The sequence below is a fragment of the Castanea sativa genome, chromosome 5 (genome assembly GCF_040712315.1).
Source record: "Castanea sativa cultivar Marrone di Chiusa Pesio chromosome 5, ASM4071231v1".
Classification (NCBI taxonomy): Eukaryota; Viridiplantae; Streptophyta; class Magnoliopsida; order Fagales; family Fagaceae; genus Castanea; species Castanea sativa.
The window spans coordinates 71,703,472-71,726,918 of record NC_134017.1 but is presented as its reverse complement, the minus strand read 5'-3'; the positions used below and the strand labels follow the sequence as shown (position 1 = coordinate 71,726,918).

Here is a 23,447-nt window from a genome sequence, read left to right as displayed (position 1 = left end):
ACGCCATACTAAATAAGGGAAGTCAAACATACATAGAGTTGTTTTCACTTCTAAAAAACTATATCTTGTATAGTGGAAAAGAATCCTACCCCACTCTAGCTAAATAAAGGAAGTCAAATGTAAATAGAATTGATTTCAAAAGTGGAAAATAATTCTATTTCAAGCCAAGCTATATAAGGGGAGTCAAACGATTGATTTTTAACTAAATTTAAGGTTGCTACCAAAGATAAAATGAGATGGTTTTCTAAAAAATGTTTTTTAGAGAATGATTCATTTTCTGGAAAATGTTAAAGTCAAAACAAGCAGAAATGAAAAACTCTTTTTTATTTTATTTTTATTAGAAACTTGTAACTTTATTAAGAAGAAGATAAATTCAGTACATCATGATAAATGAACAACTCTTTGGTAGCAATTTAAGCATTTGATAAATTACAAATGAATAATATTTTTATACTTTATGTTTTTAAAATATAAACAATAAATTATAAAGAATTCTCTTAAAATCTTAAAATTTCATATTTTCCTTATAAAGTTTTTAGGAACTTAAATATTTCTCTTTTTGGTAGGATATCGGGTTCTAGCATTTTTTCCATAAAGATTTTTTGTTAGAGTATTCCTATCAGATATGTCAAATGCCAAATATTTGGCATTTGGCACACCAAACACAAAAAAATCACTCACATTAGGTGTTCTAAATGCCAAAATATTTGGCATGAGTGAACAGTACAATCTCAAAAATGAAAGCGTTCGGACAGAAATGATGAAAGTTTTATTATTATTTATTCTCTTTTCTCTCTCCTCTCTCATCAATCTCTTCCTCAGACATTCCTATCAGCCTCTCCTCTTTTCTTCATTCACTCTTTTTTCTTCTCACTCTCGTTGCTTTTGTCTCTTCCTCTTAGCCTCACTGTGCCACCTCTTTGACCTAATGTCGATCTTTGTTGCCGTGGGTTTTTTTTTTTTTTTTTTTTTTTTTTTTTTTGCAGTGATTTGATGGGTGGGTCCTGTAGTGGGCGGGTTTAGATGGTGATGGGTGGATCAGTGGTGGTGGGTTGCGATGGGCAGATTTAGTGGTGGGTGGGTTGGCCTGTGGGTGGGTTGCGATGGTGATGGGCGAATCAGTGGTGGTAGGTTCTGATGTGGGAATTCGGTGTTAGGTGGGTCAGCCTATGGGTGGGTTTCGATGCATGGGTCCTGATGGATGGGTCAGCGGGTGGTGGGTGGGTGGGTTGGTGGCGGCAGTGGGTGGGTGTGTGGGATGCGACTGCTTGGGTTGTTTTTCTTGTTTCTGTTTTTATTTTTTCAATAAAAGATTGACAATGGATTTTGTTCTAGTTATGATGTTCTGATGTGGTGGGTTTGATTTTGGGTGTTTTTGTGGTGTTCTGATGTGGTGGTTTTGGTGTGAGTTGGTGGTGGGGTGGGATGTGAGGCGTTGATAGGTGCTAGTAGCGGGGGTGGGCTGTAGTCTGTGGTGGGGGTGGTGGGTTTTTTTTTATATTTATTTTGTATTTTTATATATTGTTGGTTTTTTTAATATATGTATAAATTATTTTAATGTATAGAATTAAATAATAGAAGATGTGATGTACGGTGAATTATAAAATGATGTGTTAAAATAATAAACTAGTGTTTTTTATTTGTCAAGTTGGCATTTTTATAGAGAACCTAATGGGAATGCTCTTAGGATTCGCTAAATGTAGAGCCTGCTAGAGTTTGTTTCCATATAAAGAAATATTATCAAAATTGGTCAATATAGTTAATAAATAATAAACGAGTTTGACTTACTTCCGGTACTTTTTTAATTGGAATTTTTTTTGTTTTAATTATAAATAAAAGGTGGAGATTAAAACCCATTATCATTTGCCATTATATATTTAAAACAATAGGAGATGTCCAGTTAAAAATTTATTGAAGGTAAACCAAAATCATAATAAATATTTTGCCTTGATTTCTTTCCTTTTTTCGCATATACTAAGAGTTATGACTCAGAGATTTTCATTAGAGGAGATCAAGCAATACCAACCATAAAACTATGAGTATGCTACTTTCACAATATTTTACAACAAATCTTAGCTGGTAAGTTGTTACAGGTTATTACTGGTTGGTAAGAAAGTAATTTCAGTGGTAGATTTAAATTAAAAACCTGTAACAACCTACCACCTAAGATTTATTATAAAAGTGTTATGAAAATGTTATTAAAGTGGTTTCTCTCTAAAACTCTTAACAAAACTCAGCTAATATAATGGTATCCTACATGGTAATATCATTTTTTTCCTTTTTCCTTTTAAGATATTTGATGGAAGCCAAATTTTAATTTTTTTTTTCAAAACAGTAAATTATTGTAGATTACTAAAATGAGTCTAAAATATATAAATATACATCGTAGATGAGTAATGCTAGAAATACAAACTGTTTTACAAAATTTTTTACAAAGGGTTGATATGATGAGTGGTTATTGGCAGATGAAAAAAATGATCTTAATGGTGAACCTAGATAAAAACCAATAAGAAGTTGGCCACATTAATAGTTTATAAAAATTTTGTAAAATATTTTGTGGTTGTAACATTACTCATTGTTGATTACTAAAATAATCTAAAATAGGAATTTTATTTATTGAATATTATGAGAAATGATAATTTAAACATCCTGAAATTTTGGTAATATAGTTTCATGTAGAATAGGATTAGTTTAATTATTAATATAATTATAGTGTTGTGAAGACTCTTTTGTTAGTTGCAATGAAAATATTAGGTGTTTTTATTTGGTAAAAAGAGTTGAAAAATAAGAAGAAAAGAATGTCAATTTAACACAACTAGTATAGGATATTATAAGTTAAATTAATAATTTGTTCCTTCAACTATTGGCTTAATGTGAATTTTATACCTTAACTATTAATTATATCAATTTAATTCCCGAACAATTTGATTCTCAAAAAAAAAAAAAAAAAAAAATTCCCGAATAATTGTTCTAAAAAAAACATTTCTGAACAATTTATTGTGTTAGTTTTATCCCTCACCCTTTCTAAATCAGGACAATTTCCTCTTTCAATCTTCCCCTCATTTAAACTTTAATGAAATTAGCTACAGTGACAAATGGAAGAGATCTTAAAAAGGTTATTATGGAAAATGTAAAATTTTTAAAATCAAATAATTTCAACAACATATTTTTGTTGAAATTTAAATTTAAAGGGGAGTTAAAGGATGAAATTGATTTGAATTTGAAAGTTAAGGGACTAAATTGACACAATAAATAGTTAAGGGGCTAAATTGATTTTAACAAATAGTTGAGGGTCTAAATTAATAATTTAATCCATATTGTAGATAGAAATTCTCATTTTATGATTTCATGTACATATACATGATCTTTGATGAGGACGGTGCTAATGTGGCACCTCAAAATATAGTGATAAAATGGTACCTTGGCTTTGTTTTGCAGGCAGCATGGTAATAATTAAATGATAGCTCACTATGAGTGCACTATCTCGCACTAACGTGGTTCTTGCCCCCCATATTATGTACGCCTCAATCAAATGGACTAAAGGTGGAGATTTTAGAGTCGTCACCTGGTTTAGGTTTAAAAACAAAATTGAGTCTTTTGGACCACTTATATGCATAGATTTGCATATCAGATTTTGGTTTGGAGTTAGGATATGGCTTAGGAAGGTGCTAGGTAGCCAAGACATCTCGGCTTGTGGACCGGCCTCTATTATGTGTTGATAGGTCATATTTAAATAAAGATGTTATTGTAAAAGCCCTAATCCTAAACCTAAGCATACATCATGAACTAAGAGCATTCACATCTAGGGATATACAAAAATATCTATTTTACACTCCCAAAACCAACTTTATCTATTTTACCATCCTATTTTACAACTCAGCTAACATTTCAGTTTCTATTTTTACATACAACTCATTAAAATAATATAAACTACACCATCAAATAAAATAAACAACTCAATTCTCTCTCTTCTCTCCCATCTCCCTTCCTTTCTTCCTCTCTTCCTCTCTCTCTCTCTCATCATCAGACCAACATAGCCTCCAATCACCACCAAATCTAATAATCCCACCACCACCAACCACCACCTACCACCACCTACCACCAAAACTCAATCCAATTGCCAAAAGCCAGCTATCACTACTGCCATTGAAACACCACCAAACCAAGAAAACAAAAAAACCACCCAACTAAACCAACCACCGAACCACAATCTACCACCACCACCAAACTAAACCCAGTTCTTATGAGTTGATTATCAATGGTTCGAGACCAAGTAGTTTGTGTAAAATCCTTTTTAGAAGCAATATTGGTGGGTTACCTACAAGAGATTTATCCTTATGAGAAACATTTCATGAAGATTACCAACAATAAACTTATATTCAATTCCCAATTAACCATGTCGCTAGAATGAGAATACAAAGTTTAGACAAGACCTAAGAAGATAAGACTCAAAAGGATGAAACTTGAAAATACAACAAAGAGGAAACTAAAAGATGACAAAACCTGACAATATATGGGCCTAATGCCCCTAGACAAAACCAAAGATGGGCCTAAGGCCCCAAGACGAGACAAAGATGAGCCTAAGGCCCAAGACACAATGAAGGATGGGCCTAAAGCTCCTAGACAAAACAAGGATGAGCTTAAGGTTCTAAACACAACAAAGATGGGCTTAATGCCCTTAGACGAGACAAAGATTGACCTAAGGCCCAACACAACACAAGGATGGGCTTAATGCCCCTAGACAAGACAAAACAAAAGGCAACAATCACATATACTCAAAGAAAATCACCACATAACAAAAATCACCGCACGTTCTATCTTATTAAAAATTAGAAAAAAAAATGATCATAAGTAGTATTAAATTTAGGTAAGAATTTTAATATGTGACTAATTACACTTACTTTAAAAAAATAATTTGACTAATTATCTATATTTTATGATAGAAATTGTGTTTAATTTTAAATGTATCTATATGGATGCATGTGTTACATGCTTTTAAAAAAAAATTAATTTGACTAATTATTTATATTTTTATAATAAAAATTTTGTTTAATTTTAAATGCATCCATGTGTTTGCATGGTGTTACATGCTAGTCACTATTAATAAAAAAAATCACTATCATCATATTTAAATAAAATGAAGTAAATAGAATAGATGAAACTTCCAATGTCCAAGAGGGAAACCACTTTCTGACTTTTAAATACATTAAAAAAAAAAACCCTAAAAATCACTACACGCTAGAACACTATACTGGCTACACTTATATACTTTACTTACCAAATTTGGACTCTAAAAATATCAATATTATGGACTTCATTGTTTCTATTAATGATGGTATCAAATTTCAATCAATGATAGAGTGAGGATTTGAATCTAAAGAGTCAATTTTTTTTTATATAAACATAAATACAAATAAACATTAACATATGTGTATACATGAAATAGCACACTAAGTTCAATAATAAATAATTTATAGAGACAAAAAAACAACTAAATTAATAAATATATACGATAGTGACTTAAATTTAATTGTTTATATACAAAAATTCATAAAGAAGAACACATATTATGAGTCTTTAAAGATAATATTAATTTTTTTAATGATATTTGTTAACTAGATTTTGACATATTTTTTTTTATAAATTATTGTTTAAATCAATGAATGTAAATTTGTATGTGTAAAATGGGTATTTTTTTTTTTCAAACAATAAATAGTTACATAACAAATAATACATATTTATATATCTAAAATATGATATATATATATATATATATATATATATATTTATACATATATAATTTTTTTGTTTTTTTTTAATTATGAAAAACACATTTTGGGTTTGAGTTAAATATTTCTAATAGGCAACTGTGTGGGCAGGTTTTTGGATCCTAAGCCCAAAAAGCAACAGGGTTAGGGCTCAAAGAGCCCAACACAATGAATTTGTAGAGGGTGGGCTTATAGGCTGGACCTCAATAGAAGGACCAATGCGCACAGTGGATTAAGGATAGTAGGAAAGTAAAGAGGTACGAGGCTTGTACTTGATATCAAAAGCCCCCAAGATCATACCCCATTTGGCAATCCTTCCCGTGCAATCAACTCTTTAAAGCAGGGATTGAAGAGGAAGTTAGGTTAAAACCACGACTGTGTGAGCTTGGAAGTAGTGGGGGAGCTTACGTGTGGCATGCACCACTGCCAAATGGCCTTTTCCAAGGGTAGGTATCGTACCTCTGCTTCATGTAACGACTTGCTCACGTAATAAACTAGTCTCTGCACTCTGTCGTCGTCTTATATCAGTACTAAGCTCACAGCATAGGAGGCCATAACAAAATAAACAAACAGAACCTCCTCCTCCTCATGCCTAGACATAATAAGTGTCCGAGAAAGATATTCCTTTAGCTGCTGGAAGGCCAGGGCACACTCCTCGGTCCATTTAAATCTCTTCCACTTGTACAATAGTTGGAAGAAAGGCCTACGCCGACCAAGAGGTGAATCGGTTTAGAGCAGCAGTCATCCCTATCAACTTTTGGACCTCTTTGGGATTTTGAGGAGGTTGCAAACTGTTAATTGCCTTGATCTGGTCAAGGTTGACTTCAATCCCATGATGAGTGATCATTTACCCAAAAATTTACCCAAGCCGATGCCAAATGAACACTTGGAAGCGTTGAGGCGCAGTTTGTGCCTCCTAAGTATTTCAAAAATGCTCCTGAGGTCGCCCACGTGCTCAGATACTACCTTAATTTTTACCACCATGTCATCTATATAAACCTCTATATTTTTGCTCAGTTGTGGCTCGAACATCCTGGTCATCATCCTCTGGTAAGTGAACCCTGCATTCTTTAATCCAAAAGGCGTCACCTTGTAGTGGTAGTTTCCAGTAGGCGTAACAAAAGTCGTCTTCTCCTGATCATCCAAAGCTAACGGTATTTGGTGGTATCCTTGAAAGGTTTCTAAGAAGCTCATACGAGGTTGGCCCACAATCGCATCCACCAACTGGTCTATTCAAGGCATGGGGAAAGGGTCCTTCGGGCAGGCCTTGTTTAGGTCCTTGAAGTCCAAACATACTCGCCACCTCCCATTTTTCTTCTTTACTACCACTGTATTGGCCATCCACTCGGAGTAAAACACCTCTTTAATAGCCCTGACCTGCTTGAGCTTAATCACTTCCTCCCTGACAGCCTCAAAATGTTCCTTAGAGGAGCGCCGATGTGGTTGCCTTTTAAGGGTGGTAGATGGATTGACGTTCAAGTGATGGCAAATGAAGTTTGGATCCACCCCAGGAGCTTTATAGGCACTCCACACAAACACGTCGAGGTTATTCCTAAGAAAAGTTATTAGCTCCTCCTTCTCCTGGGGAAGCAACTAAAGTTCGATTTTGAAGAACTTGCCCTCGTCATCACCAACAATAACTCTTTCTAGCTCTTCACATTCTACCTCTGCTATTACCACGCTCACAGATGACATTGGCACCTTTGATTACTATAAACCCTGGTCGGCAGTAGCCGAGGTCTCACTCTCGGCCCGATGCCTGACTACGGCCACCAAGCACTTTTTGGCTACGAATTGGCTTTTCACCAGTTCTTTGACCCGATCCCTTAATGGATACTTCACCTTCAAGTGCAGGGTGGAAGGCACAGCCTCCATGGCGTGGAGCCAAGGCCTCGCCACAATAGCAGTATACGGGGAGTATGCGTTTAGCTCTGACCTTGTTTGAACGGGTAGCCTGATTTGGCCCTTAGAAAAGACAATTTTCTCATTGAATCCTATCAGAGGGGAGTCATAGTTGGCCAGGTCCTCGGGCCTCAACTTTAGCCTCTTATATAGGTTGGGACACATGATCTCGACACCATTGCCTTGATCTACCAGCACCCTCTTAACGTCGTACCCTCCAATCCTGAGAGTAACCACCTGGGTATCATCATGTGGTTTTAAGGTTCCAATTTTATCCTCATCGAAAAAGCTTAAAACTGGTCGACCCTTCAATCTAACCCTCTTCGAATTAGGGGGAGAGTCCCCTATAGATGGCCGAGCTATAGGCATCACCCCGGATGGTTAAAAACTAATCCTCCGGGGCAGCTAGGATGACACTAATTATACCCAAAGGTGGTCTTGCAGAAGTATTTCCCTGAGCTCCTGACCCTGCCTAGCCACCCTGCCCGTCGAGTTGGTACAAAAATTGCTGCAATTTTCCGCTTCAGACCAGCTGCTCTAGGTGATTTCACAAAGTCCTGTAATCTTCTGTGGTGTGTCCTCGCTCCTAGTGGTATTGGCAATGAAAGCTTTGGTTGCGCTTCGCGTGATCTTCTCCCATCTTATTTAACCATTGAAAGTATGGCTCATTCTTAATTTTCTCCAAGATTTGATGTTCTGGCACTCAGAACACCGTGTTGACCACTTGGGCAGTTGTAGATGCAAATTGCCAGGCAAAATCTCTCTAAGGATGGTTATTGTTGTATCGGTTCGACCTAAAATCCCTTCTGTCCTAAGGGACCACCTTAGCTTTCCCTTTTCTTTGTTGTTGATCTTCCTCGACCCACTTGTATTTGTCAATACGGTCCATAAGCTGACACACACTTTCAACAGGTTTCCTAGTCAAAGATTTTCTCAAACTGTGCTGGCAGGTAGTCTGACCTTGAATGTCCTTATAGCCATGTCATCAAAATTCCCATCTATCTCGTTGAACATCTCCCAATATCTGTCAAAATACGTCTTTAGGGTTTCCCCTTCTCACATAGCCATGGACAACAAAGAGTCCAAAGGCCGAGGAACTTTACTAAAAGTGACGAACCAAGATCCAAAGGCCCTTGTAAGCTCCTTAAAGGAGTTAATAGAGCCTTCTCTCAGGTCATTGAACCATCTCATCGCTACGGGCCTAGACTCGATGGGAGTACCTTGCACATCAAGGTCTCACTCTTCGAGTGAATAGCCATTCTTCGGTTAAAGTGGCTAACATGCTCCACAGGGTCCGTTTTGCCATTGTACATGATGAACGTTGGTTGAGTGAAACGCCAAAGAAGCCTTCCTACCTCAATCCTATGGGTGAAGGGTGACTTGGAGATTTGATTTAGGGCTCTACTCATAGCATCTTTGCTCAGGCCCTCGCAAGATGGACTCTTCCTTCTCTGCCTATCACGGTGCTCCCCGTCACATGAAAAAGACTCACTGGGAGGAGTCTTTGACTTAGGCTGCTAGCTATTATCGCCATTATCATCAAAAGAATGACCAGAACTCAAAGGAGTTCCTCTGCGTTGCTCACGGCGTAACTTCCTACCCAAACAGTCTATCTCCAGCTGCAGGCTCCTAGTATTTTCCCCGTGAGAGACATGATTCCCACCTCGAGACTAGCTGTTACTTGTGCGTGTGGTGTACACGCTAACCTCCTGATCCCTTCTTCGCTCAAGATTGAGAAAATGATCTTACACGGGGAGCCAACAGATTCTTCCCGATCAAACCCCGAACCTACCATGGCTAAATGTTGATCTTACTAAAGCTCATGTCTCCCCACAGACGACGCCAATTGTATGGGTAGGTTTTTGGATCCTAAGCCCAAAAAGCAATAGGGTTAGGGCCCAAAGAGCCCAACACAATGAATTTGTAGAGGGTGAGCTTATAGGCTATGCCTCAATAGAAGAACCAACCCGCATAGTGGATTAAGGATAGTAGGAAAGTAAAGAAAAATAAAATGTATGCGAAGAAAATCACTCCTCGGACTACCGAAGAGAGTAGTTCTTGAATATGTTTCTTCAGAATTGGTCACAATTTCTGTTCTAGGTTGTTATAGTGTTTTCTTTCACAATTTTTTAGATCCTCATTTCCTGGAGGATCCCTTACATTATATATCCCCTCTCCATTAATCTTGGCCCTCCATTTGTTAATCATGTAGGCCACTACTTCAGTGTTTGTCCCATTAGACACCTTCCCAAGTCTTCTGTGAATTGCAGTGATCAAGATAGCACTGTTCAGGGGTTTTCTCCATATAAATGCGGCTAAGCGTTCAGTGGGATGAAATTAATGTGGTGGTAGCTCCCATCCTTACAGACATGACAGGCTTGGCCCCCCTCCCTAGAGTTCTTCCCTTATAGTGTGGCCTCCTCTGATGATGTGCCATTGATGTGGCCAGAACTCACCACCTTGGCCTCACTGTCCGAGGGGATGGTCTCCTCGAAACTATACAGGACTCCTTGGTCGTGGACATGACACATGGTAGTGCTATCTTATTCGATTGTTGTACCCCACAGTAACTATATGCGCAGGGGCTAAGTATGATACAAGTTCCAAACATCTTGATTATGGTGCATTGAAAAGAAAAATGCTCCATTACTGTTAGGTTATTGATGTGAATTGATAATAGCTTAATTTTGCATATTTATATCATTGTTAGAAAGACATTATCATACTTATTTTGAGTTAATTCATGAATTTTATATTTGGTTTTGGAATAATGGTGAATAATCAATTTTGTGCTTAATTGAATCTTATTGCGTGAATTTGTCTTTTGTAGGAGAATGAAATTAAATAAGTGGATTTGTGCAAAGAAGAATGCTAATGGATTTTACATTTACAAGGGCCATGATGAAATTAAAGAAGGTCAACCCAATTAAATCTAAGTCTAATTGGAGCAGGGAATCAAAGGAAATTTGCATCAAATCCAAGTCCAATTCGAATTGGGATTCCAGTCTGCACATCAGTTAGTATTTTAGGCATAACTTTCGGATCAGATGTTCAATCGAGATGATTCAAGTTGGGCTAGAAATTTAACTTAAAGGGCTACAACTTTGTAGTTTACCAAAAGTCCTAATTCTGACATTAAATGGGCCAAAATCATTGGTTAAGTGAAGCCTAAAAATCTGGGAATTTCCCCAAACTGGAATTCAACATATAATAGGATTCCTTGATCTATTTATAGGCTCTTTAGGGCAAAATTCAAGGAGGCTAGTGCTGGGGTTGGGGGCTGAACATAGAGAATGCGGTTACTTCTTTGGTTTTCTTCCATGACAGTTAGTTTTATTTTATTTTATTTGTCTAGTTTAATGTTTAGTATTTTATTCTTGTGTTTTATTTTAATTACTATGAGTAGCTAAATTTATAATTTGGGTTGAGAATGAAACCTTTTTAAGGATTATCAGTAATATTTATGTGATTTGATTTTTCCCACAATAGTAGTTCTTTAATGATTTAAATTGTTCTTGCTTCATATCAATTGACTGAGATGAGATTCTAGATATGAGTTCAATCATGTTTTTCTCATGATTTAGGATTTATCTTAATTAGTTGAATGCTTGGTTTATTAATTATTGATTATAAAATTGGATATCGCTTGTGATTTGTTGTCAATGGATACAATTTATGATTTGATTTTTAGAATTGGATATATCTTGTGATTTGTTTGCTTACATATACAATTGATGATTTGATTTTATACTTAAGAAGCGAAGAAGAACACTCTTTTGAATTTTTTAAAATAAGAATTTTAATGAGAATATTTTCCATGATAACAAGATTGATTTCTAGATTATCATGCAATGGTTGGGAAAAATTAATGATCATAAATATATGCTGATATGAATTAATAAGGTGGATTCCAAAACCTTAATTCATTTCCCTTGATTGTTTACATCTTTTTATTACTTTATATCTTTTGCTTAGTTTAACTATTTGCTTAATTTGATTATTTGCTTAGTTTATTTAATTTCAAAATAACCAATTTTTATTAAACTAGATTAGGATTAATTTGGTTAAGATTTAAATAATAATACACATAAACATATACGTAAAAAAAATTCAACGATTAATAATTTACATAAAATGCTGCTATTTTTTATCTAAGCAGCTTTGCAGGAGATTATCGAAAGCTTAGTTTCAAGACATTTTAGTTGTATCTGAATTTTTTTATCATTATTGTATAATAAAAGAGACTATTTTTTTAATCTCCATAATCAATATTTTGTACTACATTGCATTGTTTGAAAGTCATTTACAATGTTAACTAGATTAAATCAAGAATACTCTCGGCTATAATCAATGGTGGCTCCAAGAATTTTTTTAGAGTAGTTATTAAAAAACTTAAATTTTACAAAATGTATTAAAAAGAGAACTTCATATATTGACGAAAAAATTGAAAATACATTAAATCTTACAATTTCCTGTTATGAATTTTATTATTTTTAATTGTTGTATGATAATCTGATTATTGACTACATATTTTGAAAACTAACCATTGAATTACATGTTCTTTATGTTCTTAAAACACATGTAAATTTTAAACATTTATGCAACAAATTAACAATCAAAATCACATTATACACTTTATTGTTTCTATTGACAACGGTATTTACTTCAAATCAATGGTAGAGTCAAATCACTCTAATGTGTAAATTCAATGACATCAATAATAAACAAACATAAACATATATATATACACACACACACACATATGCACATGAAAGAACATACTAGATTTAACAATTAATAATTTACAAAAATAAATAAACAATTAAATGAATAAATATATACATTATTAACTTAAATTTAATTGGTTATATAGAAATATTGATAAAGAATAACAAATTTAATGAGTTTTAAAAGATAATAGTGAGGTTATTTTATTTTATTTTTGTATGCTTGTGTTTATCTTTGATTTAAGGTAATGTCTCTTAGTTACCTTTTCTATTTTTCATTATCATTGTTTTTTCTTTTATATGTTTTGAACCCTACATTGATAAAATAAGAAAGATTATGTTCTAAATAAAGTGTGACACATATGAATAAAAATCTATTTTATGCCGACAAGCAGCGTTGAGACAAAAGATTAAGTGGCTGAGATTGGGTTTGTTTGACAGGTAATGGACAGGGTTGATTGGGTCATGGGAGAAGTTGGATCTGTCCAGAGTTGAAAACTCAGATTAGTTGAGTTGGAGTTGACTATGTTTTATTAATTGATGTGGTCATCTTTTCCACATTGCACTAATGATATATTCAAGCGTGCCGGGAGTGTACTCCATTTGTCATATATGTATTTTTTGTTAGTGAGTTAACAGTATGGACCAAATAGATTACTAATTGAAAATAACAGGGACCAAATTAACTGGTACCAAAATGTAAGGACCAAATTGATTGTGATCCCAAAATATAGAGACTAAGATGGTATTTTCACCTAAAATATAATCTAGTTTATTTTATGCTGTAAACTTTTTTCTTAAACACTGCATCTTTTGTTTGAATTATTAGGCCACATTGATCCTTTGTCATTTCCTTTGTTGTAGTTGTAGCTTACATCTAGGAATTAACAATTGGAGAGCACTCAGAGATGGCATAGTGCAAACCCTACAAGGGAAGTTTTTAATGAAGGTATCATTAAGGTTTTTTTGGTTAAGAATGAGAAGTGATATCAATTCTCATAGTGCAGGCCCATACTCATGAAATCCATTAGTATGGACTTCACTAAATAAATGTTGAAATACATTGAAATAAAATTGACCTTTTGTAATAGAATAAGGTAAAATGTAAGAATCTTTTCTGAACTTTTGTGCAGTTAACTTATAGAAAGACCCTTTCTTCTTCTTTTTTTAATAACGATTTTGAGCCAAAATAATTGCTGAATAGATGAAAAATAAATAGTAAGAAGGGTCTATTTAATGAATATAGCATTAAAATTAATGTACTATATTGGTGAAAACAATTTAAAGATTATTACTTCATAGCATAAAAGTTAAGGGGCCCTTACTTTTGCCGTTTTTTACTTAACCGATAATATGACCAAAAAAAAAAAAATTATCATTGGAATGCCAAACGATTTTAGACTTTAAATTAATAATGAAATCTATTGCTCCGTTGTTTCAGTGGAAATTTCCTATGAAAAACAATGATAAAGAGTAGTCGTAGGGATTGGAATTTGGAACTTGGAAGACAATGATACAGAAGGGAATCATTGAAAATGTTATTCACTCAACCAAACATGTCCTAATACCTTCCGTAGCAAAAGTGTATGTGGATGGAAGACTGTACACCATAAGAAGTACTATAAACGGACAAGGAAATCTCTCACCTTACTTCCTAAACTTTATCCCTCTCTTTGCCTTATCAACTCTCTTGGTATCTACAATGGAGTTCTCGAATGCTGAAGGTTGAAGAAAAACTTCTTATAAGAAGGCTTTCACCAAAGACAGTTAATGAGCTCTCTTTTCTTTAGAGTTTGAGAAAGAATTTCAACTATCTCACGCTTGGATTGTAGCAGTGTCTACTTCCATGGATACAAATCATATTTACATGTTCTACAATCATAAATAAAGATCCATTGAGGAGTCCCATCCAGAAAAGAAACACAAGAAAATTTTGGTTCCTGCCATAGCATAACCAGAACCAAAAACATTTCCAAAAGATGCCATTGCTGAAATTCTGAGCTGGTTGTGTTGTGCGCAAAGTTTATGCCAAGATTCAAGTGAGAGTGCAAGGAATGGTATTGGCTAATTCATAATCAAGTTTGTATTGAAAAACATCATGAGCAGGCCACCTACGTAACTGTTTGCAATGAACCAAAGGTGAAACTCATTCGGGAACACACCGGATCCCCATGACCTCCCAAACACTTGGCCTGCCGCATCCACATAAAAGGTACCTTCTTGCACGGTCTTTTACTATAACAGAAAATCTTGTTACACACTCATTATAAGTTAAAATTCTAAAATCGTGTTTTATTGAAATTGTGTTTTGATTTCAGCCCGTGGAAGTGTGTGTATAGTAAATATTTAATGAGTGTATAATAATATTACTATAAATTACTAGGTCAAATTTTTTTGGGAAGTACTCGATCGATCAATGTATAGTGGTTAGTTTGTATTAGGTAAAGGAAATGGAAAAAGTTTTATTACAAAATGTATATGACAAGAAAATATTGCTATATACATTATGTCTCTAACATTCATTTAGTCAGTAGTATCCATATCAGCCAACTCATAACAGAAGGTTTTTTTTTTAAATAAAATTTTTCATTAAGAAATTAAAAATTGACGTGTTTGAAAATATTTGCATTAGATTTGAATATCAATAATGGATAAAAATGAATTTAATTAATTCACTTAAAAGAGCATTTAATAAATTTTAATATTTTTATTAAAATAATCCAACGTATTTTCTACAAGCATAAAAAACAGATCCATTGAGGAGTCCCTTCTTGCCAATCAGGAAAAGAAACAAGAGAAAATTTTGGTTCCTAGCATAAGCAAACCCAAAAGCACTTCCAAAAGATGTCATCACTGAAATTCTGAGGTGGTTGTGTATACAAAGTTTATGCTAAGATCCAGTTGAGGTGGTTGTGAAACTCATTCGGGAACCCCTAAATACTTGGTTTGCCTCATTCGCATAAAGGTACCATGGCCTGCTGTGAGTTACTAGTGAATTTATTATTTTTTTAATTTTTTTTTAAGTACTCGGTCAATATAAATTGGTCTCTTTGTATTGGGATGCAAAAAAAAAAAAAAAAAGCTATAGTTTTTATGGTTGCCAATTTCTTATGATTGAAAAGGATCGACGATCGTTGGAGGAAACTTGTAATGTTGGGAAATTTAGACTCCGATTGATAGAATTAACAAGCTTTAAATCCAAGTTGTTAATTAGATTTATTATATATAAAAATTGTTAAATAAAAAAACATCAATATCATGTCAATGTCTTGTACAGCGGAAAATTAAATAAGACAAGATATGATGACTCAGGAAAACCAATGAAACAAACTAGTTTTACAGTAAAAAACTGGAGGGGGGTAAAACCTTCTCGAAAAGCAATTCACTATAGTAAAGAGAAGTTTCAGATTTAGTACAAAACTTTTGTCCCTAGACTTTACAATCCCAGTAGATGAACTTACATCAAAAACCTTCTACCATTTCAGAACCTTTGAACTCTTCAATATATAAAAGCCACCAATGATTCACGGATTTCAGTACGTTACTAACTCCTTTGCATGAATCCTAGTACATAACTCACTCACCAACTTGAGGAATAAGAATATTGGCTGCAAAGTTCTTCACTTCATCAACAATGAAGATCAAGAAGCACTTGGTTACAAAACCCTAAGGCGCAAAGACGCAATAGCTTTTTTCAGAGAGAATAATCACTCGGTCACTTTTTTGCATATGTTTTTCTTGTATTCTCTTATGCGACGGCCTTTAAAATAGGCTTTTTATATGTTTAGGGTTGTGAGAAAAGAAAACCCAAACATCTATTCACGGATTGGAGAAAAATCAGATCTGAAAAACTGATTTTCAAAAACCTTGATAGATACCCTATCTATCGAAAAGCTGTCGAGCCTCGGGCTGAAATAACCTTTTAAGCCTCGTTAGATACTAGCTGTCGAGTTTTAATGAACAACACTTCTTCACTTGTTTTTTGGACAGATTTACATGACTTTAACACTTGAACTTGAAACCTTGTTTCTTGAAGTATTAAACACATCCTAGATCTACCTACTTACAAGTAAAGTGCGTTTTGTGAAAGGATTAGTCAATTACATAAAATATTGACATATGTTCCTAACATAAATCACATATGTCCTAACAATCTCTCCCTTTGGAATTCCGTGACAAAACCACAACAAATGAATGAACATATGAGAGAAGTCATAAATGACTCAACTCATACTCACTTGTTGAATACAATAAAATCTATCCATACACAAACTCTTGAAAAACTTTGCAAGAAGAGAGTTCATGGCAAGGAAGACTTTGACAACCTGTAGTTCTAAAACACTTTAAACAAAACTCATCAAGGCATCTTAGTGTGAAATAAAAATAAAAGATTGCATACAATAAAGAAACATGTGCATAAAGAGAGAAAAGAAACAACACATGTAGAGGTAGGTGAAGAAGACATACATCATCATATATATATATATATATATATATATATATATATATATATATATCAAAGATAAGAATAACGTATGTAAACATGGTCACAAGACTGGTGTACAAGAAGAAGAAGTTAAAAGAAGTTCCTACAACAACGAGGTAAACACTCCCCCAAATAAGTTGAAACACAACTCCCCTTTACAAGGGCAAGTATTTCTTCCCCTAATATGTAGAATCTTTAAAAAAAAAACACATATTCTCCACAATTTCTCCCCCTTTTTGTCATGATTGATAAAGGATACAAGAAGCTAGAAAGCTTCAGCCAAGAAACATAAAGATGATTAAGAATGATCAAGGGGACACAAGGAATCCATAAACAAGCATAAATGAAATGAAACAAGATGCTATGGATAACAAGATAATAGAAACATGCAAAACATGTGAAAAAATAATGAATGTAAGAGGATCTCGACAGATCAAGAAGTTGTCGAGCAACTATTGAGCATTATCGAGCAGACAGAAACTTTCTCGATAGATCGAGAATTTGCCGAGAAGCTATCAATATTGCGATAAAAAGAAGCTGAAGAGCTCGATCGATAGCCTAGTTGTCGAGAGGTATTGAGAAGCTGTCAAGATTGCTTTAAAAAAGTTTTTCAAAGAAGAGAAAAACACAAATATGAATGCAATCAAGTATGCTACTCAACCAAGGATCCAAATAACATTTTAAGCTTTCAAAATCATCTCTCAAAAAAAAAATGTTAAGCACATAGATCCAAAAACACATACACGCACTAAACAAGTCTAACCAATTTTATATTTCAAAAACAAGTTAAGACAGTTTAGTGAGCATACATTAACACAAGTATTCCTTGTGATGGCCAAATCACATTGTACTTGCACATGTGTCAAAAGTAGCAAAGAATATTGTATGTTGTGTGTGAAAAATATCGCAAGATTGCTTTAGTGTCTACATGTTATGAAGATTTTAGACATGAGTAAATCAATTTAACTTACACACAATCATAACTGCTTGATGGGGACTATCACTTTTGAGGTACATCCATAACTCCTACATCTCTCAGAATACACGCTTGTAATCAATTTTAAAGCATTTTGATTATTTTTGCTTTAATATTTTTGTGCATATTTTCTTTTAAGTATATCATGCATGAGCATATAAAAGAGAGAAAAGAAACACCCAATTATGTTAAGCTTTTGACATTGCACTTTTGCTATGCCGAAGCATACAGATGTCATTTCATGATTGGCGGATAACAGTGGTGAGATGGTTATTTATGCATTTCTCTTAAGATTTTCTAGTCATTCTCATCAAAAAGAGTGATACGAGTGTTAAATACAAGAGATAACTTAATCTTACTCATCACAAATACGAGCCACAAAGCTCACTTGCTTAGCTATGCATAGAGATGCTCATCTAAGCTACAAGAGATACAAAATTAAGAAAACTTAATTTCAATGGCCATTCAAGGTACACAAATACCAATGTACACAAAACACACTGTTTTTGTATTTTTCTGATTTTTCAAAAAAAAAATTGAAAACAAAACAAAATAAAAACTAAACAACCAAACAAAAACAGACAAACAACATAAAAGCATAAAAGAAATATGCAGATGCATGAAAGAAAAATGTAGATGCATGAAAGCATGATTCCAAAAGCAGATAAGAAATCAAGCAAAGAGAGTCATACTTTAGATGGAAAGAATTAAAGCAGAGGACAACAGAAAAGACAATTAAGTCTTAGACTCATTTCTCACCCACACAGCACAAGTCTTTGGCCGTGAAGATGAAAAGGCATGTGTCCTAATATGTCTACTAAAGGACATAGAAGAATTATAATTCTCCTGAAATTGAGTTAAAAAGCTCAAAGCTTTCAATAACTCTTCAAAAAAAGGTGTAGCTCCTTAAGAGGAAACCTGTGACCGTTTAGACACTTGCTTTTGAGGATACAGCTTAAAGCAATTAAGACAAATGTGTCCAGAAACATCACAATGGTGACAAACATGAGGTCTAACAAAAGATTTAGAATTAGCCAAAATAGTTTTGGATTTCATACATTTATCACATTTCTCAGATTGGGGCACAAAGACAGTCCTTGATCCAGAAGCCGTCGATAAGGAGGGGCCGGAGGAAACAGTATATCCTAAGCCAATCTTATCAAAACTAGGCTTTTGAGCACTCAATACCTCATCAAGCTTTGCACTAGACACCTCTCTATTTGAGTTCTAACTTGACTAAGCTCAACCTCAAGATTCTTAACCTTCTCTTCTAATGAGGTGTTTTCTACAACAAGAGTCTCAACTAACCTTGTAGTCTCATCTTGTTTGACTAATAGATAAGCTTTTTTAGTTTTTACCTCATTAAGCTCTTTTCTACAAATAAGAGAAGTTTTTTCAGATTTTATGAATTCAGTGCATAGCTTATCATAGGCTTCCGGAATGAAACTTATTGGGTACTTCCTCATCAGAAGAATCCTTACTGTCACTAGCACTCTCCACAATCACCTTATCAGTTGAGGTAGCAAAGGCCATAATGTGACCACATTAATCCACATACTTATCAGAAGAGTCATTCTTAGTATCACTCCAGGTAGCAACCAACCCTTTATCTTTTGAATTCTTGGTCTTTTCCTTCATAAGATAGTTTGGGCACTCTATCCTCATATGACAAAAACCTTTGCCCTCATGGCATTGGATGAGGGATTTCCCATTCTTACCCTTCCTTGAAGATTTAGATTTCCTAGAAGGTTTGCCCTTATCATTTTTCCTAAATTGAAGAAGCTTGATAATCTCATCAGTTATGAAGGTTAGATCCTTATCCTTATCATCATCTTCATCTTCATTTTCACTTTCATCTTCATTTTCACTTTCATCTTCATCTTCACTTTCATCTCCATCTTCAAAGTCCTCAATCTCTTCCTCTATACCCTTAAGAGCCAAGTTTTTACTCTTTTCACCTTTTCTCATTGAGCCTAATCCCATCTCATAGGTTTGAAGGTTCCTTACAAGCTCAGTCAAAGAAGGTTGATCAATATCCTTCACTTCTTCAATGGCAGTGATCTTGCCATGGAATCTTTTAGGTAAGGACTTAAGGATTTTCCTAACAATTTTAGATTCTGCTATAGATTCTCCAAGGTTGAAGGCAAAATTCACAATATCCTTGAGTTTAGCATAGAACTCATCAAAGGTCTCATCCTCCTCCATCCTTATTTCTTCAAAATTACTAATGAGTCTTTGAAGTTTCATAGTCTTTATTGCCTTGGTACCTTCATAGGTGGTCTCAAGAATGGTCCATGCTTCCTTGACAACTTTCGTGGATGATATTTGCTTGAATTCCTCATTAGTCACACCACAAAACAAGGCTCTACTGTTGAAATTTGCTACTATGATTGTTGGTTCATCCCAATCCACTGACGCTTCTTTTGACTTAATCTAGCCAACTTCAACAGCTTGTCATACTTGTTCACTTAGAGCTTGTAAAAAGACTTTCATACGAACTTTTCAGTACACATAATTAGTGTCATCAAATAAAGGAGAAATCAAAAGAGATTGTCCACAATCCATGACAGTTGGGGTCAAGGATCACACTTTGGAAATTAATCCAATCAGAGTGGACCTGCTCTGATACCACTTGTTAGGAAATTTAGACCCCGGTTGATAGAATTAACAAGTTTTAAACCCAAGTTGTTAATTAGATTTATTATGTATAAAACTTGTTAAAACAAACAAACATCAATATCATGCATAGGGAAAAATTAAATAAGACAAGATATAATGACCTAGGAAAACTAATGAAATAAACTAGTTTCACATTAAAAAATCTAGGAGGAAACCTTCCCGAAAAGCAATTCACTATAGTAAAGAGAAGTTTCAGATCTAGTACAAAACATTTATCTCTAGATTCTACAATCCCCGTAGATGAACTTACAGCAGAAACCTTCTACCGTTTCAGAATTTTTGAACTGTTTAATATATGAAAGCCACCAATGATGCACGGATCCCAGTACATGACTAACTCCTTTGCACAAATCCCAGTACGTGACTCACTCACCAACTTGAGGAAGAAGAATGTTGGCTGCAACGTTCTTTACTTCATTAACAATAAAGATCAAGAAGCATTTGGTTACAAAATCTTAAGGCGCAAAGACGTAGTAGCTTCTTTTAGAGAGAATAAGCACTCGGTCACTTTTTTTCATGTGTTCTCCTTGTATTCTCTTATGTGACAGTCTTTAAAATAAGTCTTATATATGTTTAGGGTTGTGAGAAAAGAAAGCTTAAACATCTATTTACGGATTGGAGAAAAATCAAATCTGAAAAAATGATTTTCATAAACCTCGACAGATACCCTATCTATCGAGAAGCTGTCGAGCCTTGGGCCAAAACAGCTTTTTAAGTCTCGATAAATACTAGCTGTTGAGTTAGTTGTTGAGTTTTAATGAACGACACTTCTTCAATTGTTTCTTGGATAGATTTGTGTGGCTTTAACACTTAAACTTGAAACCTTATTTCTTGAAACATTAAACACATTATAAATCTATCCAATTACAAGTAAAGTGTATTTTGTCAAAAAATTAGTCAATTATATAAAATGTTGACATATATTCCTAACATGAATCACATATGTCTTAACATGTAATAAGCAAAATAATTAAATCAATCAAAGATTTGAACTTGTACTATGCTCTAAATCATATATACACCGACAATTCTACTTGCTCGAAGAAAACTCTTGATTAGGTAAAATTTTCTTATATTCCATATTCTAAACTATCTTAATCTCAACAATTTACATTCTAATAGATTATCTCACATAATGAGTAAATCATAGATGAGCCATATGAATAATATTTTATTAAAATGTTCAAAATGAACGTACAGTGTACACAAATTACGCTGGACAAAATACAACACAAATATCACAGGCAGCAAAAAGCTGCAACCTTGTACTTAGAACTACTCTACGCAACAAATTCCTTGAAGAAAACAAGCATTGGTTTGAAATGCAAATATCACATAATACTGCTTCCGCCACAAAGATGAAAGCATTTTCAAAAATGACTCAACATTCCACTGCTCTAAAATAGTTCATACTCTAGTTCTTGTAAATGATTTGGATCCTAAAGAAAGAAGAAGCGTTCATGACCAAGTTTTTTTTTTTTTTTTTTTCATAAATTAAATTTATCTCAACGAAGTTGTACCTTACTAATAAATTAAATTATGAACAAAATTTAGCTACAAAATTGATTGTAACTTAAGGTTATAACTTTACTTAATAAAAAAAATATTTCTAAATATTTTGAAAATCTAACTATTGAATTGCATGTTCTTTACGCTCTCAATACATATGTCAAATTTTATGTCAATCAGATATTATTTACTATATGATTTATAAGCTCATATTTTATGCATAATTTTAAACTACATAAACTTGCAATTTAATCAATTTATTGATGAAATAGCTATTAATGTTTAATTTTCTAGAAATTTTGCAATCATAGAAGATAAAAGAAGATGTAATTCAATAGTAGATTTGTCAAAATTCACCTCTAATACAAAGATATTAAGTAAGGTTATAGCCTTAGGTTACAACCAATTTTGTAACCAAACCTTGTCCTTAAATTATTATTAATTCTTTTTTTTTTTTTTTGACAATCTCCTTTAACCATATAACAAACAATTTAGAAAAAGAAACATATAATAAACAAGAAATTAAAATAGCTTAATTTAATTGTTCAAACTTCAAAGCCACTATTATGAAAAAAAATCACCATTATCATATTTAAATAAAATATAGTAAAATAGTAGAGATGCAACTTCCAATGTGGAAACCACTTTCTGACTTTCAAATACATTAAAATAAAATAAAATTAAAAAAACCTAGAAATCACTACATGCTAGTACACTATAGTGGCTACACTTATACACTTATACACTTCATTTATCAAACATATATAAGCAGAGTGAATTTTTTTTGTTTGAATAAGCAGCCGCCATATATATGTGTGTATATGTATTATTTTTTTTAGTGGCATTACCAATTTGGTAAAGTTGATTTGGTTTTTGTATTTTGGAGGGATAATGGGTCAAGGAATGGGCAAAAAATGATACTTTTTATTTGTTGGGTTATTTGTATCAAAATTTTTTTTTTGGTATTTCAACCATTTTTAAATTTTGAGGAGTTCAAATTGACTTTTGGAGAGATAACTCTAGTATTTTTTTCCCCCTCCAATTCTTGGAGGTTGGTATGTAAATTGTAAGAGTGTTTATGATTCAAGAAGTAAATTAAGAGGTAATAATTGAAAATTTTTAAGAGCCAGCCCCCTATCCACTTCGTAGCTATGCCAGTGCATAGAATTAAAATGGTAGGAGCAAGTAATATTTCTCAGAATCAAATTGACATTAAATCAACATTATGTTTATATAAAAAAAAATCAACATTATGTTCCCATAAAAAAACAGCATTATATTCTTCATTTCTTCTATTAATGACTTCTATTAATGATGGTATCAAACTCCAATAAGTGATAAAGTAAGGATTTAACCTCAGAGAGTCAATTTTACTATAATGTTAATATAAAAATAAATGT

General features: G+C 33.5%; 1 protein-coding gene across 1 annotated transcript; it reads right to left on the bottom strand.

Annotated features, from left to right (window-relative positions):
- Positions 1 to 6,611: 6,611 nt before the first annotated feature.
- LOC142635727 (uncharacterized) lies at positions 6,612 to 8,039 on the bottom strand. Its single transcript, XM_075809836.1, has 3 exons — positions 7,575 to 8,039; positions 7,065 to 7,349; positions 6,612 to 6,902 (listed from the first exon to the last, which is right to left on the bottom strand). Exons 1-3 carry the CDS (start codon positions 8,037 to 8,039, stop codon positions 6,612 to 6,614), a joined length of 1,041 nt encoding a protein of 346 aa, XP_075665951.1.
- Between the last annotated feature and the right edge of the window lie 15,408 nt (positions 8,040 to 23,447).